Here is a 17,666-nt window from a genome sequence, read left to right as displayed (position 1 = left end):
AATGGCTAATAAAAGAATGAATGTTGGACCTTTTATAAAACTGAAGTTACAGAATTTTCACATCACTTTATTTTCATAATCACAAAAATCCTGAAGTAAATGAAATGTAATCACTTTCGTTCTGAACAGATGGGGAGCAAGAAACTTAGGGAAATAAAAATGAGGACCCTGGACTTCCCCAGTGGTCCTGTGGCTACGACTTCATGCTCTCAACGCAGTGGGCCTGGATTCAAACCCTGGTCAGGGAACTAGGTCCCACATGTCACAACTAAGACCTGGAGAAGCCAAATAAATGACAACAATAACAACAAAAATGGGGACACTAACAGGATTTATTACAGAAATTTAAATAGATGAGAATTTATGATAAATATTTAATTCTAAAACAAATAATTCACCTTGGCCAGTAGCATGACATGACTCAAGAACCCCTACTAGGCCAGAGAGAAAAGGAGAGGCCCACCTCCTGGGGAGGCCCGAACTAAGCAGAGCAGGACCCAACAGTAACCTGAGGGTCTCCAGTTAGGGGAACGTAGGGAAGTTGGGCAGGGGGAGGTCAAGGGTGCCACTGGTGGGCCTAGAGTATAGAAAGAACTGAACAAAGAAGGGAAAAAAGGTATTAAACATGGTCAAGGGCAAATAATACTCGCACAAGTATTACTTGCCCTCAGGATTTTAAGGGATACCTGCTGTGCCAGGTCTAGAGGGCAGAAGGCGGCAACCACATACACCAGGACTCTCAGGCTGATATGGTTGCCTAGACTCAGGACAACAGACCTTCTGAGACCCAAGGAAGCACATTCGAAAGGCTACAACCCTGAAGGCTCAGAGATGGATCACGAAGAGCAGCAGGGCTCTGCTGCTCTGGAAAGACGCCTACTGGGCAGTGCGTTCTTACTGTGCCCAGCTAAAGGAAAGAGGGAGGGAAGGCTTCTGTGTGGGCTTAAGAACATTTCTAGGGGTTCATGTTTATTGGCATCTGACCCAGAGTCCTGCCTATGAGCAAAGGCACAGCCCTGGGCTCTAGGTAGGAAAACTAGCATCCTACTCCCCACTGAATTCAGTCTCTACCCACCCCCATGGTAGTCCAAAGAGGGTAAAAATGGCCCAAGGACACATTGGGCTGATCTGTCGACAGTCGGCTGAGTCTTAGTATCAGAGGGCGGGATGTGTTTGAAGTTCTGCCCATTTAGCTCCACGACAGAAAACAAGCAGCGGCAGAGATGAGGAGCCGAGATGCTGGCAGCCGTGTGCATTCCTAGGTCTTTATGGCCGTGTCTCTGGACTTGTAGGCCACGCCTCGACTCTTCAGCTCCCGTACGATTCCTGCAGCGGGAAGAGAAAGAGCACTGTGAGGGGAGAAGACTCCAGAAGACAAGAAGGGTACCCTGGCTCCCATGTGGTGAGGGGAAGGGGAGGTATGCTCTAGGCAAACTGGAATTTCTGGACTGCTCATCATCGAGAACTGCGTGGTTGGCCTGTCATCCCCTTGAGGACCCAGGCAAGTGCTTGTCAATGACTTAGTAAGAACGGGAAGACAATGAGAGACACACCGTAGCTGTCAAAAGCAAGGGTTTTGGAGCCAGGAGGCCTGGGTGGAAATTCTGGCTCCTCACTAACGGGGTGACCTTGGACAAGTTATTTAACCTCTCTGAAGCTTTGGTTCCCTCACAGAGTCTGGCACCAATTCACATGAGAAACTTCCATAGAGCCTGGCACAGTAAATGAACACAGGCTGTTACTATAATTATTATTACCTTGGGGCAGGCGACCAGTGACGGACACTGCATACACGCCTGGCTTAAAGTTACCTGAAAGAGAAGAAAAGAGACTGGTTAAGAGTGAGTTATGACAAAAGCCCAAACACAATCTTAAGCTGAAAATGAAAGAAATGCTGCAACTCTTAAGAGAACAGCAATCGCTTCTTTTGGCTACAAGTTTTAAGCGACAGGGCACAGGACACTTTTTGTGGCTTTCCTCCAACCCCATCTTTCTCACTCACCCGTTGATTGAAGACTCCTCCCCACCCGGCCCTGACAATACATCCAGGCCAGGATAAAGACAAAGGGAAACACTTACTGACTCGCTGCCACTTGGAGACCCAGCTGTCCTCTGGACTCATCATTGCGATGATTCTACGAAAGGAAACAAAACAGAGAGTCAGCCTGAGCCGCCTCCACTGGAGAAAGTGAGACTGAGGGCACTGCCTACCCCGCCCCCGCCCACTCCCACCTCTACTCTGTTCCCAGCTAGCATAACAGTCCTGGGAAAGGAAACCTCGGGAAAAGCCAAGAACTGAGATTCTACTAGGAAGCAAGGAAAACTGCACAGAGTTCTAGTGCTGGGAAGGGACTGACTCAGAGCTAGCACTGACAGTCCTTGTGCTTACGTCCCTGGCCCCTCGGTCACAAGTCAGTCATCACCCGCCCCCCGAAAAGACTGATGCCCCGGGGAGTGGCACAGCTTTCGAGGTAGATGGCTGATTACGACCAGCACGACCACTGAAGGCTGGGGCCTAGGGCAAAGGGAAGGTTGAATCTAAACAGTGGGTCCTCCTAGTAGAAACAAGTTAGATTTAATCAAGCTCTGTCTCTAATGAGCTGTCCAGCCTGACTCACATATGAAGACCTCCCTCAGAATATAAGATAAAATTAAAAGGGTGAGCTAATACATGCAATACCCCTAGCACAAAGTAGATGCTAAATAAACATTAGCTCTCCTTACTATCCTAATCATTCCTCCCAGGGTAGCTGTAAACCCAGAGCACAGGCCACAGAAAGGGCCAGAAGCCTGCTCCTGAGCATGACAGGTAAGCTTCAGGTGCTTTCAGAAGCTACAGAGGTCATTTCTGTCATCCCCCCCATTCAATCAGATATCTACTGACTGCCTCCTGTGACAGACCTGCACTGAGCACTGATAGTTGTTGACTGCCTCCTCTTCCTTCTCCTGCTAACAATGGTGGATTCTTACTTAGGAAGCCTCCCTCCTCATCCAAATCCTATATTCACAGTCATATGCTTCGAGTGGAACTGACCTCACCTCTAGAGGTGGCAAGTAGAGTAAGGCCACTCTGGCCTGGCAGACTAATCTGGGGTAAGCATGTACGCAGGCTGTTGTCATGACCAAATGTGTATTTTCCTCTGTCCTTCAAAAATCTATCCTTCCAGCCTCACAGTGCCTGTTAATCCAATCTGATGATTTAACCTAATCAGAATCCCTGCCATTCTCCAAACATACCCTGCTTTACCCACCCCATTCCTTTGCTCAAGTCAATCCCCTTGTTTAGAATGCTTTTTCTTCCTTTTTCTCATTTCAGCCTCTTCACAAATCCTATACTTCTTTCCTTTATTAAGAGCCTGATTCATATGCTATCTCCTCCACCTCTGGCTGACTTCATCAAGCCCTCCTCTAATCTTCTTTAGCCTTGGATATACTCACTCTTCAAATCCTAATATGCACCAGAATACATAAATAACTCCTACAACTCAACAACAAAAGACCAAAACCCTGATTCAAAAATGGGCAAAAAACTTGAAGAGACGTTTTACCAAAGAAGATTCACAAATGGCCAATAAAGATATGAAAAGATGCTCAACCTCACTAATCATTAAGGAAATGCAAATCAAAACCACAATAAGATAACCACATCACACCCAATAGGATACCTATTACCAAAAACAAAACAAAAAACAAGGTAACAAGTGCTGGCAAGGATGTGGAGAAACTGGAACCCTTGGACTCTGCTGGTGGGAATGTAACATGGTGCTGCTACAGAAAATAGTATGGCAGCTTCTCAAAATGTTGAACACAGAATACAGCAATTCTACTTCTGGATATATATCCCCAAAGAAGTGAAAGCAGGGACTCAAACAGGTATCTGTAAACCCATATTCATGGCAGCATTATTCCTAACAACCAAAAGGTAGAAGCAATCTAAGTGTCCATCAATAGATGCACAGATAATTAAAATTTGGTATATACATAAAAAGGGATATTATTACACTTAAAAAGGAAATTCTGACACATGCTACAACGTGGATAAACTTTGAAGACATTATGCTACTTGAAATAAGCAAATCACAAAAGGACAAATATTGTATAATTCCACTTATATGAAGTGCCCAGAGTAATCAAATTCACAGGAAAGTTAAATGGTGGTTGCCAGGGGCTGGGAGGAGGAGAAATAAGATGTGCTAACAAACGAACAAAAGAACTGGAGTATCTGAGCGTGTACATGTATTTGTGAAGTTGAAGTTGCTCAGTCGTGTCCGACTCTTTGCGATCCCATGGACTGTAGCCTACCAGGCTCCTCCATCCATGGAATTTTTCAGGCAAGAGTACTGGAGTGGGTTGCCATTTCCTTCTCCAGGGGGTCTTCTCAACAAAGGGATCGAACCCAGGTCTCCCGCATTGCAGGCAGACGCGTTATCGTAAAGGTTCCATGAAACATCTTTTCTGCCCAATCCTTTACTCTCCCTTAAAGGAAAACAAAGAAGAATGAACTGGCCCCACCTTGAAGTAGTTTTAGCAAGCACCGGTTTGGGCCCAGTTCATGTATAAACCCTTCATTGGCCTAGAGACCAAAAGAAACTTAACAGTACCTCCTTAACCCCGAAAGAATACTGCCTCCTGGCTCCTCCCTTTGGGAAAGAAAACTGAGACCCATCCAACTTAGGTTTCTCTCATTCCCCTGCCCTCACTGGACAATCTCATTAAGTGAAAACTTTTCTCATAGGTCCTCTTAGACATATCTAAAAGTATCAGCTTTGGAGCCAAAATTTACCCTTCATCTTCAACAAAGATCCTCCTGCATTTAATAAACATGTATTAAGGCCCTATGCTAGGTGATGGTGCACGAGACAAATACAATCCCTACCAGAAATTCCCTAATAGTCTAGTGAAGAACTGTCCCGTGGAAATATAATGAAAGCCACACAATTCATTTTTAAATTTTCTATAGCCATGTTAAAGGAGTAATGACAAAAAGTAAATTAACTTCAGTAATATAGTTTCTTTAACCCAGTATGTTCAAAATGTACTGGACAGCACAGCACTAGTGTGTCTCAAAATAACTGAGACCAACTCATATTAGAGTCTCAACAGTCTGTCCAAATTTACTTGGTGGGGTGGGGTAATATAAAGAATAAAGGTAGCAATCCAAAGGGCTTTACCCATCAAAAGAAGAGCTGGTGCAGTCATATACCATCTCCCGGTTACCCTTCATCTGAAGGTATGCATCACAATTGTCACAGCCATCATATTCAAACTGGTCTATAGTCTTGGGAGAGGGAAAAAAAAGGAGAAAGGTGAGCCAAAAGAAAAAACACTTTTCCATACTTCTACCAGGTGAAGCACAAAGCTCCCTATGTTGGCTATCTCATCATGTCCCCCACCCACCATTCCTACAGCCCCTTTCCTAAGTTCCACTCTCACACCCCTTTTCTTGTGAGAGTTATGTCTCTGCTGAAAGCTAAAGTTGCAAAAGCATGTGAGAGCCCCCTGCCCACGGCTGCACAACCTAGCAGTGTCCCTGCTGAAGTAAACGATGGCCCCCTGCTGCTTCCCACACTCTGCCACCACCCCCGCTCCCCGGGTCCTGGATCCGACTTTCTTTTTCACTGTTCCCCCAGATCTATTCCGCCCTCTTTCCCCCCAGCTTGGTCTCCCATCAGCCCGTACAACCAGGTCGCCGACAGACACCTTGACCAGCGAACACAGCAGACACGCCCGCAGATGCCGCAGATCCTTCGGCACCGTCTCCAGAGCCATCCTCTCGCAAAGAAGAGCAGCGAAGGAATAAGCTACAATCCCTTCTCCCTGCGGATAAATAGTAAAAATTACCCAGAATGCCTGCACATCCTCTGCCTCAGACTTCCCCTTCCGGCGCGGCGGCCCCGCCCCGCCCCCCGCCTTTGATATGGTTTCTCCCACCAGGAGGCGGGGCCGGCCGAGAGACACCTGGGCCGGCGCGGGGGCGAGGCTGCGCCGCCGTCCAGCGTGTGGGCGGGGCCGCAGGGCGGGGCGGCACCGTTAGCGCCTGCGCGGGAGCACGCCGCTGGCCGGAAGGTCTGACCTGGTCCGCTGGTCCCCTGGAGCGTCCTGGATGACGGCTGAGGTGTCTTTTGTCTTCCTGTCTTAAGAGTGGAGGGCCAAAGAGTCTACTGTCACCTTCTGGATTATCTCAGCGGAGACGAGAAGCCCAGGGACCGCCCCCCTCCTTCCTACCAGCGAGAGCGTGATTGGGTTTCCTACCTTCGAGTGATCGGGTTTCCTGCCAGCGAGTGATTGGGTTTCCTAGAGTGTGATTGGATTTCCCTTTGCGTCTACAGGAATGCTGGTTTGTGAGCCGACTTCCGAAAAAAAATGCGTATTTAGTTATTTCTAAAAACTTTTTATGTCGTTCCAACTGATAATTTACGCTTTGTGCAGCTTTTAGCGTTTAGATCCAGTACCTCTATTTTAGATGGTCTGTAGGAGATCGTGTCCTTTTTATTTTGCACCCTATAGGAAGATTTACAAATGCCTTGCTGTCTGGTTCAAAACTGGCACCAGACAACCCCCACCTCTACCAAAACTTTCCTGAAGAAGCAGGAAGGGAAAACGCTTTTTGTGAGAAGAGGATAAGCCCCTGCAGGCCCTATGGAATTCTACATACCCACGTAGCACCAGCTCCCTGGAGCTTCACGGTAGTCCCACGAGTAGGCAGAGGACGTTCATCTGTGTTTATCTAGACTGGAACTGGGTTATAGATGGTTTCAGGCCCCGCTGTTGTATCTTCCCAACCAGGCCTCCTGAATTGAAACGGAGCTTCTTCAAGGCCGGTCTGTGCCTGGGGCCCGCCCCATGTTGTGTTCAGATGGGCGCTGGGACTGGGGTTAGGATGTTCTTTATCACTGCATACTCTACTGTGAAACACACTTCACCGTGTTTGTCTCAGAGGAGCTCTCCAACAACTCCCAACTCTGTGAAGTGGGCCCATCTCATGGGTGGAAAAGTGAGGCAACAGTGTTTTGCAGGGTCACAAAGCTCCTGAAGCATTATAGAGTGTGAAGTAAACATATAGTAATAGTACAAATGGCACACTGAACCACAAGGAGAATCCAGTCACACTTTCGCTTTCCCTGATCTCACTAAACCATGCTTTTAGGGGCTCACCATCCAGTTCTTGTTGCCGAGCCCAGCATGCTACTCCTTCCTTGCATAAATCAGAGCCTAGCCTCTGATATCAGGAATAATTTATTTTTGCCCATGAAGTTGTTACCCTGAGTGACAGTCATGACAGAAGAAAACCATGAGACCAGATCAAGTTTATGGATAAATATATTAGCAAATAAATACATTTCTCATCATAGTGCCTGATTCAAGCGTCTTTCTGCCTGTTCAGATATAAATACCCACGTGGGTGCCTAGGTGCTAGTTCCCCACTGACTCTGAGGGAAGAGGATTCCCAGGTGGGGTGCTGTGCCCACTGTTCCTGCATTCACATTCCAAATGGGACAATGCCTGAGGGGCCAGCGATGGTCCAGCTGCCCGAGGGCGAACGGCGCCCGAGGGGGCCCCTCAGCTCTTGCCCACTTGCGACCAGCTGCCCCAGGCCAGACTTCCTTCTCTGACCCCACTCCGTACTGTGTGTGTCTGACCTGCGTGGCTTATACTGGGAAGCTGGGCCTCTGGGCCATCTAATCCCAAGAGCCCCAGACTGCTTCTCCTTTGTTCTCCCCTGTTCCCTATCCCTGCTCTGAGAGGAAGTGCCCAGAGAAAAATTCCTTGTTCAGCTGTAATTCCACCTTTTCTACCTTCATCCCTTCCTCCCTCTTCCTAAATAAAGGCCAGCGGAAATCCTCTTTTTCCACTTCCTTTGGGATTTTCAGCTAACTGATCTCCAAGGAAGAGTGAGTCCCTTCCCACTGCCCCCACCACTCTCCCCTAGGGACTGGGGCTGCTGGAATGACAAGGGAGCCTGAAGATCAGAGGCTTCAACCCAGGTTCTTCAAGGTGCTGCAGCACCTCAGAGACTGCACACCCTGGCTTCTCCTCTGACTGAATATAGAGGATCTGACAAGTACGGACAAGGAGGGAAAACTCCTTGTGCACCGGGGCAGGCCCTGCCTGGTGAAGCTGCAAAAAGCTGCAAAGTCCGTCATCTTTTTGCAAAGAAGGAAAACGACAAGAACCAGGGTTGCCGTTGATGCGGCAGCCTTACTGAGGGGAAGCCAAAGCTGGTGTGCAAGACTGTCTTCAGGAAGGAGGTGAGAAGGGTTCATTCATTCAGCTGAACCCATTTGCTGGTATGAAAATGAGGCCTGGGATGAAGGAGAAGTGCTCAGGCTGGGGAAGGAGCACCACCTTTATAACACCTGCCTATCCATGCCTAGCTTCCTGCTCTCAAAAAAGCGCAGCCTGCAAGGGAGCCCACCCACACCAGTGGTAGCTGGTTGCCTGGCTGGACACGGATGGTTCTGCAGACAAGGTCTGGAGCTGGGAGCAGGAGAGGACACCTGCCACCCACCATCACCACCCTCTGCCAGTGGTTCCAGGAATATGGCAAAAAAAGGGGGGGGGCTGTTTTCTGAAGTCCTTTCTTTTCTGAGGAGCAGGACTCTGTGCCAGGTAGGGCCCTGAGTCATCTGGCGAGCACTCTTGGTTGGAGCCAGGACTGAACATCTCACACGGCCTGTTCACACAGCTCCTCAAGCTCCTCTTCTGTGCCTGTGTTTAGAGAGAGGGGAGGAGACAGGTCACTGAGGGTCAGGCCAGCCTCTTGCTTGTTCTACCTGTAAGAGGCAAGAGCAGGGAATGGGTCCAGAGGGGGTGATTAGATTGAAAGCTGAGAGGGACTCCCATTGAGACACAGGGGAGAGAAAAACAAATCCAGAGTAAGATACATATATAGCAACCAGTGTGTTACCAACACTTAACCATTCATTCACCCAATAAATATTTATTAAGCACTAGTGGATCTGGCCTGCAACCTTGTGCCAAATAGAAGACAAAAAGACTAAGCAGGGCCCTAGCAACCTTGTAGGAGAGGTGTGCATTTAGTAAGCTGAAATTATGCCACTGGGGCCAGACTGGGCTCATAAGAGATGAATCGAGGAGAGAGACCATGTCTTAAGTGGAGCATCAGGAAGGGCTTCCTGAAAGTGGAGATACACAAGCTGGTCCTGCAGGAATAGGGAAGAATTCCATCTATGGGAACAGGAAGGCAGCAGAATATTCTGGGCTGCAGGAAGTGTTCACCTAGTTTGGCTAAAGCTTGCAGCAGGGGAAGGGAAGGCAAAGAATGGAAAATAAGGTTGGGAAGGCAGATGGGGGCTAGCTGGTACTAGAGCCTTGAAGGTCAAACCAGGTTGGATTTTTCTTTTCCTTGAACAAAACAGAACACTTGAAGATTTCTGGACAGTTTATTTGAGGAGGAGGATGCTGGCTGCAGAAGGGAGGGGAGGTGAGCAGGGTCACTGTACTGCATGGCTCAACAGGACAGGACACTGATGCTCCGTGCCCGGTCTCCAGGGCCCCGTGAGAGCGAAGGAAGGAACCAGGAAGTTCCCACCTCAATCTTAAGGCTGCATCTAAGACATGGGCAGGGGCCAGCACTACTGGGAGAGAATATAAAAGCTGGCAGAGATATGGTTAACGGACCCTGGGGTGGATTGGATTTGAAGGGCAGGGGAAAGAGGCACTGAAACTAGTTATGAGTTTGGGAGAGAGAGGAGGTGGTGGGTCTGGCAGTGGCAGCAGCAAAAGTATACGCGTGACAGGATCCATCAAACACATGGTCAAAGTCTACATCACATGGCCCTATGGGAACAATTCTTTTCTCTATTATAACAGTTTGCATGCCCATCTCTCCACAGACCTGGGTCTCCTGGTTGACAAATTCCATGTCCTGAGAGTCTGGGACCTAGCACATAGCATGTGTATAATGCAGAAAGAAAAATGGGAGGAAGAAATGAATGAATGGATGACAGCAGCTCCCAGGTCCTGCCTGTGGAATTCCTAGACCCTGCTCACTGCTGATGGTGATTGCAGCCATGAAATTAAAAGACGCTTACTCCTTGGAAGGAAGGTTATGGCCAACCTAGATAGCATATTTAAAAGCAGAGACATTACTTTGCCAACAAAAGTCCGTCTAGTCAAGGCTATGGTTTTTCCAGTGGTCATGTATAGATGTGAGAGTTGGACGGTGAAGAAAGCTGAGTGCCGAAGAATTGATGCTTTTGAACTGTGGTGTTGGAGAAGACTCTTGAGAGTCCCTTCCTTGGACTGCAAGGAGATCCAATCAATCCATCCTAAAAGAGATCAATCCTGGGTGTTCATTGGAAGGTCTGATGTTGAAGCTGAAACTCCAATACTTTGGGCACCTCATGCGAAGGGTTGACTCATTGGAAAAGACCCTAATGCTGGGTAGGATTGGGGGTGGGAGAAGAACGGGACGACAGAGGATGAGATGGTTGGATGGCATCACTGACTCGATGGACATGGGTTTGGGTAGACTCCGGGAGTTGGTGATGGACAGAGAGGCCTGGCGTGCTGCAATTCATAGGGTCACAAAGAGTCGGACACAACTGAGCGACTGAACTGAACTGAGCTGAAGTCTTACAGTTCAGGACTTTCAGGGCCCCTTTAGGGGCGGAGGTGTCCTCGTAGCAATGGCAAAGAACACTGTCATCCACACAACAGGAAAAGATGGAGAAGAACTGGAGTTGAGGGACCGGGAAGAGGAAGGAGAGGATTTGAGCAAATAAACACCAAGTTAAAGTTGAGGATCTACATTCTCACCATTGGCTGCAATACAGTAACAGGGCTGCATGGAGTCCCCAGGAGAATAATGTTGGTCTTGTCAACAAAGGTATATAAAAGGGAAGCCCTAGTTCCTTTAGTTCCTTTAACCCAGGGGAAAGGAAAAAATCACAGAGCTGCTGGGAACCAACTGTGATCTCTCTCCACATTTTTCCCCCATCATTCACATAACTCTTCTCATATAGCCCAGAAATATGTGTGTGTGTGTGTGTGTGTGTTAGTCACTCAGTTGTGCCTGACTCTTTGCAACCCCATGGACTGTAGCCCACCAGGCTCTTCTGTCTGTGGAATTCTCCAGGCCAGAGTACTGGAGTGGGTTGCCCTTCCCTTCTACAGGGGATCTTCCCAACCCAGGGATCGTACCCAGGTCTCCCACAATGCGGGCAGATTCTTTACCATCTGAGCCACCCGGGAAGCCCAGAAATATGGTTATCTCTAATTATGTCTCCTATAAGATCTCATATGGCCTGGAATTATGTTTTTCAGTAACTGTTTGTCCATACTCTTCTTGGCTTTCTTTGTATTTACAACTAATACTGATACGTATGCACTGGTAGAGCTGTACCAATTTTTAAAATATTGAAACACTTGTGTTTGGACTTCCCTGGTGGACTAGTGGTTTAGAACACGGGTTCGATCTCTGGTCTGAGAAGATCCCACATGCCACAGGGCAGCTAAGCCCGTGCGCCACAACTCCGGAGCCCGTGCGCCACAACGAGAGAGGTCCGCGCACGGCAACGAAGAGCAGCCCCTTCTTGCGGCAAGTCGAGGAGGCCCACGTGCAGCAACGGAGTCCCAGTGCAGCCAAAATAGATAAATTATTAAAACAAACAAACAAACAAAAAGAAACACTTGTGTTTGAGTTGCTGCTGCAAACCACCCCAAGTGCTTTCTGGTGTCTCACCCACACTTGGACCTCACCTAGACCTCCCTACAATCTCGCAACTGAAGGATTAACACTGGGCAGAGCCAGACCATTCAAGCCAGCAGCCCACGCTATGCCAGTTGTCCAGTATTTGAAATGTCATCCGCCTGGGACCCTTCTCAGCTTCCATCAGCCCCTTGGATGACTCCACCTGTTCTGCCATATCCAGCTCTAGTCTCCTCTCCCCACCAGACCCACTTCCCCTGAGAACTCACCAGGCTGGGCTGGTAGCACCTGGCAGTGTGGATAAGGGCATGGCCTGCCCTCCGGGGTGCCAGAACTCCATGCGGAAGGCCCCTCCCCAGATGGGTGCGGTCCGAGGGGCTGGCGTGGAGTCAGACACAACCACACTGGCTGTGAACTGTATGTAGGGACTGGGGCTTCTGGTAGCAGCCTCCTCTCCAGGCCTGGAGGTCTGAAGATCAGTGGGTGGGCCTCTGGGGACCAAAGGTGTGCCAGGCTTGGGCCGTAATGGGGGAAAATCTGGCAAGTTGGTTGAGTAGTCAAGACCTGGGATCGAGAGGCTGGGGTGGGCTCCGGGGGTCCCCCTCGTCGTCTCCTCTGTGGGTGTCGGACAGAGAGGCTGGATTTCTGCAAGTGGAAGAGGTTGCTGGCCGCGGGGCTGGGGCTAGAGGCGTCAGGTGGCCCAGGGGCTGGCTCGGTGAGGGCCCGGGGCCGCTGCGGGGCAGGGGGCTGCCCTGAAAGGGCTGCTGGGCTGCACCTGGCTGCGTGCAGATCGGGCGAAGGCGGCTCTGGCTGGAGCTGTGTCCGAGGAACGGCAGGCCTGGATGGGGGGACTCCAGTTTCGGGGTCAGCCTTCCTGCTGTGCCACTGGAAACGCCTTCTGTAGTGGTGGTGCCGGTGGCGGTGGTAGTGGACGTGGCTGGAAACCTGCGTTTCCCCCGTGGGCACCACTGAGTCCAGAGAACGGGGCCGGGAGGCCATGCTAGGCTGAGCCGCCTTCCCCGGGGGCTCCCCGTCGGGGCTGCAGTAGACCAGGGGGTCAAAGTCACTGCTCAGGGAGCTGCGGAAGGTGGAGCTGCTGCCGTGGATGCCCTGCAGGCTGACGTCCGTGCAGTTGACCACCGAGTCGCTAGAGGAGCCGTGACAGGGCCCCGAACTGGAATCGCTGGCTGGCCCGTCCGCCAGGTAGCCGCTGCGTTCCGTGCGGTAGCTCTCTCCGGACCCGCTGCTGTCGTGGGGCCTGGCCCGGCGTGGGGGCGCGGGGCAGGTGGCAGCGTGCTGGGAGGTGCAGCGGAGGTGGCTCAGCCCCCAGCCCGGCGCGTAGGGGCGCGGGGCCACTGCCAGGCGCTGGGGCTCGCCTGGAGCCCGGGGGTGTGCGGTTCTGGGTTGGCGGTGGTACCGAGGGCCCACGCCTTGCTCCTGGGAAGGGAGGAAAGGGCCGGGCCGGGTGGGCCGAGCCACCCCGCTCCGGGAAGGGCCCAACAGGTAGGCCGCGGGCAAGTGGTAGTGGGCGTGGCCGGGGTGCTGGCGAATGAGGTGGAGCCTCCGGCCTGGTTCCTGGTACGATCGAGAGGGTCCCAGGGGCTGTGAAAGCGAATCTCCCTCTGGAAGAAAGAACCAAGAGCATAGGTGTTTGACTCCATCAGCCAAAAGAGGGTGCATTCAGGAAAGGGTGGCTCTATTGCACGTCTTCAGCCTGCAGTCGCCCACAAGCTCCATCAGAGTCTGGAGCACCCAGGATACTCCTAACCTGCCTGCGCCCCAGGGACACCCTTGCCCCTTTCCATCAGCTGTCCCCTGGGGGGTTCTGCTGAGCATGGCTCCCCCCATCAACTGTCCTTTGGCGACTTTCACCCAGGGCCACCGCGAGCCCACACTGCACCTTTGGGTGAATTAGAAAAAGGCTCTCTTTCCTCCAGATACTTCCCTTTCATCTTTTAGAAGATGGTCATAATATCCTGCTTTGTTAGAATAAGATACTTTATTGTCAAAAAAGTGGAGTAATAAATATACCCATTGGCCTGATTTAGAATCAACAAAGCTGTCATGAAAATAAACAGTAAAGCTGTCTGCTTGGCTCAGGGGAGGTACCCTCAACCAGAGCACAACTTCTAGTTTTTAAAATTGTATTAACTGCTGTTGTTTTGGCTGCACTGGGTCTTCATTGCAGTGCTTGGGTTTATGTTTCTTAGTTGCCCTGAAGCATGTGGGATCTTAGTTCCCTGACCAGGGATCAAACCCACATCCCCTGCATTACAATTACAAGGTAGATTTTTAACTACTGGACCACGACGGAAGTCCCAAGGGCACAGCTTGGAGTCCTGCCTTCTGCTCCATTTCAAGGCAAAACATTTGCCCAGAGGGCAGCCGCTTCTCTACCCATCTGCCTGCATGCAGGGGAGCCCTTGGCCCACCTCCTACCTACGATGTTGAACATGCAGAGGGGGCAAGTGCGATGCTGATGCAGCCAGGGGTCCACACAGGTACGATGGAACTCATGGAGGCAGGAAATGACCCGGAGCTCCTGGAGAAAACAAAGGGTCAGAGCCAAAGTTGACAGCAGATACAGCAGGGGCTAGAAAGCAGGGCATCCCTGACTCCCTCGGCCCTCCCCCTTTTAAAATTTGTTTGTTTATTTTCGGCTGCACGAGGTCTTTGTTGCTGCTTCCAGGCTTTCTCTAGCTGTGGTGAGCAGGGGCTGCTCCCTTGTTGCGGTGCACGGGCTTCTTGCAGTGGCTTCTCCTGTTGCAGAGCACGGGCCCTTAGGGCACACAAGCTTTAGAAGCTGTGGAGTCTGGGCTTAGTTGAACCCGTGGCATGTGGAATCTTCCCAGACTAGGGATTGAACCCATGTCCCCTGCATTGGCAGGCGGTTTCTTAACCACTGGACCACCAGAGAAGTTCTTGGCCTCTCCTTTATTGCCAACACCTGCTTTCAAAGACCTCCTAGCACAACAGAAAAAGTATGGGCTTTGGTATCAAGAGAATCTAGATTTTTGCCACTGCATATGACCTTGGGCAAGTTTCTGAGCAATTTTGTGCTGTAAAATGAGGCTAAAAAACTAATCCACCCCCACCCCTCACTGTCACGAGGGTGATGGATGATGCCTCTAGAGCACCCACTGCAGAGCTTGGCATGTGGTACACACTCAACAAACAGAAGTTCTCTTTCCCTGGAAAACCAGGAAAATTACCAAACCTCAGGGTGGTCCATGCAGGATACACAGGACAAAGATGCAAACCGGACACCCACACCAGCTTCACCCGCCTCCCTCTCCAGCCTGGGCATGGGGGCGAACCACAGCCTGGCCTCACCTGGCCCTCGGAGAACTCCTCCAGGCAGATGGCGCACACCGGGGCGGAGCTGCAGCTGCTCCCGGAGTCTGACCACTCGTTCTGGGTGCCCCGGCAGCCAGCCCGGTACCTCCTGGTGGCCAGCTGGCTGATGGCCCAGGCTGTTCGCTGCTGAAGGGGGTCCTGGGGAGAACGGCGGGGCCAGAATGGGGCCAGGGCTCCTCTCCCCTCACCCCTGGACCCTGGCCTGTGCTCAGGTCCCAGCCACGCAGTTAGATCACACGACCACTGGACCACTCGGGGAGTTTGTACCCTCGGAGCTCTCCCACGGCCCATTGGGATGGCATTCCATCCCATTCCCCCATGCATACTATTAACTTTCCTTCCCTTGATGACCCAGGAGAGGAACTTTTCTCCCAACTGCCCTGCCTTGACATCGCATCTTGAATACCTAATAGGCATGCCCAACTTCACAAGGCCCACACTCCTAATCCTGTGAATCCCCTCAACCACACACTTGTCCTTCCCCAGTCCTCCTCCCCTCAGTAAACGGCAAATTTGTTCTTTTAACCGCTCAGGCCAAAAATATCGGTGTCATTCTTAACTATTCTCTCACCCTCCATGATCAATCCATTAGAAGACCTGTTGGCCCTGAGGTTCTATAGAAGTGATGGTTCCAGGAGTTAAACTTTTCTCCTAATAATATTTTGCCCATTTAGAACTTTACTGTTAGAGTGGAAGAAAATCTCTATGGAGGAAGATCTATTCATACCATGGAGTAAGGATGCTTTGGGCATGGGTAATAGCTGGTGGTAAGGCTGTGATGGTTTTGATCACTTGTTAAGGAATGCTAACGGGGATCTGGATTGATTGGAATGCTACCATCTGATGGGCACTTGGGATCTTGTGTTTTTGAACACCAGGGGAGTAACTGTGGGTATGGTGGACCCATTTTATGTAAATCTATAGAAGGGAAGGCTGTGTTGTACAATGTTATGATCCATTAGGGTGGATGGAGTCTTCCTAATACTGGCACCAAATACACTGAGTTAATCTTTTTATCAAACAGATTCATTAACTACAGTAAGAGTCTCCAATTCTTGAATAGGTTATAGGTTTTGCATTTTCCCTTTTAGTTTACTAAAGTAGTACTACTAATTCTCTTATTTCAAATAAAGAAAGAAAAAAACCTGTTGGCTTTGCCTTCAAAGTATAGGGAGAATCTAATTCTCACCACTTTGACTCCTCCCTGAGCCAAGCTACGATTACTGTCACCTGGAATCTGGTAATAGCCTCTGTGCTGGTTGCTCTGTCTCCAGCCTTGCCGCCCTGTAATCTATCTGGTCTCACCACAGTGGCATGAGTGATCGTGTTATAAGTTCAGTCAGATCATGGCTCTAGTTCTGCTCAAAACCATCCCATGATTCCCATTTCATCCAGAGTGGAAAAAAAAATTCCTGACAACAGCCTAGACAGTCCAATACCACTAGGCCCCCATGAACTCTGTTCTCACCTCCTGCTCTGCCCTCTTACTCACTGGATTCCACCGCATGCCTTCTTGCTGATCCTCAGACATACCAGGCACACTTCTGCCTCAAGGGCTTGCAGTTTCCTGTTTTCTCACCTCAATCACTTTCCCTCCAGGCATCTGCACGCATCACCCCCTCACCCACTGAGGGTCTTTCCTGTAATGTCACTCTCTCAATGAGGCCTTCCTTGGCCTTGCTTTTAAAAATTAACACTGTTCCCTTTGTATTCCTTCCCCTTTTTTATTTTTCTCCCTGGACATAGCACCATCTAAGGTATTCTATATTTTACTTATTTTGTTGTCTATTTCCACTAGAATGCAAGCTCCCCGAGGGGAGAGAGCTTGTGTCTTTTTGCTCACTGCAGGAGCCCCAACACTTGGAACGTGCCTAGCACATAACAGGAGCTCTCTATTTGTTGAATGTTTTGTTGAATGAATGAACAAATGAGGACACCTGTGCAGAGAGGCTGCTGGAAATTAATGAAGTCATTTGCAAGTGGGGAAGGGGGGAGGGGACAGAAGGGGGGGTTGGTGTAAACTGTTTCATGGGCATAAGGGCACCTTCTTTCCTTACTTTCCCCTTCCTGCTCCCCACCTTCCCCCACACATGTGCTCGCCCACCTCCACCAGGAAGCCCACCCTGCTCACCGGCCTGCTGTGGCGGGGGCGGCACCGGATACGCAGCACCGAGGCCAGGATGACCACAAAGATGGTGCCCACCACCGTCAGGAGGATCCATACATCGTAATCTGGCTGGGGGAGCGAGCAGAGAGAGAAAGGGTCACACCTGTGGAAGGAGCAGGGCCAACTCGGGAGAGACACAGGAGACACACGGAGAACAGGGGGCCCCTTGAGTCTCCAGGAGGGGGTGAGGCTGCAGGTGGGGTTAGGTGGTCCCCTTCTGCCCACAGACACTCACTGGGGAGGGTCCTCCAGACACCAGTTGTGAGAGGTACCATCTCAAGGTCTGTGTGCTTGGGGAAAAGGGGACAGTGACCCCTCTGCAAGGTAGGAGCTTTGCAGTGGATGGAGAAGTGGATGGAGAAATACCAGCCAGGCGTCAGGGGGCCCAGGGCCCAGGGTTTCATCCTGCCTCTGCTACTGTGTTCCATGAAACCAAGATGTTGAAAAACCACTTCAGAACTTAGCTGG

The 17,666-nt window shown here is 50.5% G+C and overlaps 2 protein-coding genes across 7 annotated transcripts in view; both read right to left on the bottom strand.

Annotated features, from left to right (window-relative positions):
* Nucleotides 1-314: 314 nt before the first annotated feature.
* SUPT4H1 (SPT4 homolog, DSIF elongation factor subunit) lies at nt 315-6,189 on the bottom strand. Of its 2 annotated transcripts, none has more exons than XM_081585226.1 (6): nt 6,074-6,189; nt 5,680-5,817; nt 5,172-5,278; nt 2,080-2,135; nt 1,758-1,811; nt 315-1,326 (listed from the first exon to the last, which is right to left on the bottom strand). In XM_081585226.1, the coding sequence occupies exons 2-6, from the start codon at nt 5,767-5,769 to the stop codon at nt 1,259-1,261; spliced, it is 375 nt and encodes a 124-aa protein (XP_081441352.1). In that variant the 5' UTR covers nt 5,770-5,817; nt 6,074-6,189; the 3' UTR covers nt 315-1,258. The 2 variants fall into 2 exon arrangements, with proteins under 2 accessions (XP_081441352.1, XP_081441354.1); XM_081585228.1 differs by having other exon boundaries at nt 5,701-5,817.
* A 1,113-nt stretch (nt 6,190-7,302) lies between these two features.
* The window catches only part of RNF43 (ring finger protein 43), a 65,095-nt gene continuing 54,731 nt past the window's right edge, over nt 7,303-17,666 (bottom strand). For all 5 annotated transcript variants that reach the window (XM_081585221.1, XM_081585223.1, XM_081585222.1 and 2 more), the window contains 5 exons: nt 17,163-17,267; nt 15,008-15,169; nt 14,114-14,216; nt 11,944-13,296; nt 7,303-8,709 (listed from right to left, as the gene is read on the bottom strand). In XM_081585221.1, the coding sequence (XP_081441347.1) occupies nt 8,666-8,709; nt 11,944-13,296; nt 14,114-14,216; nt 15,008-15,169; nt 17,163-17,267 (1,767 nt within the window). In that variant the 3' untranslated portion in view covers nt 7,303-8,665. The remainder of the gene's footprint in view (nt 8,710-11,943; nt 13,297-14,113; nt 14,217-15,007; nt 15,170-17,162; nt 17,268-17,666) is intronic.

Source organism: Giraffa tippelskirchi, chromosome 3 (assembly GCF_054371585.1).
Source record: "Giraffa tippelskirchi isolate mGirTip1 chromosome 3, T2T-mGirTip1v1.2.pri, whole genome shotgun sequence".
Classification (NCBI taxonomy): Eukaryota; Metazoa; Chordata; class Mammalia; order Artiodactyla; family Giraffidae; genus Giraffa; species Giraffa tippelskirchi.
Note: the sequence above shows the minus strand (reverse complement) of the source record. Positions and strands in the feature narration are given on the sequence as shown.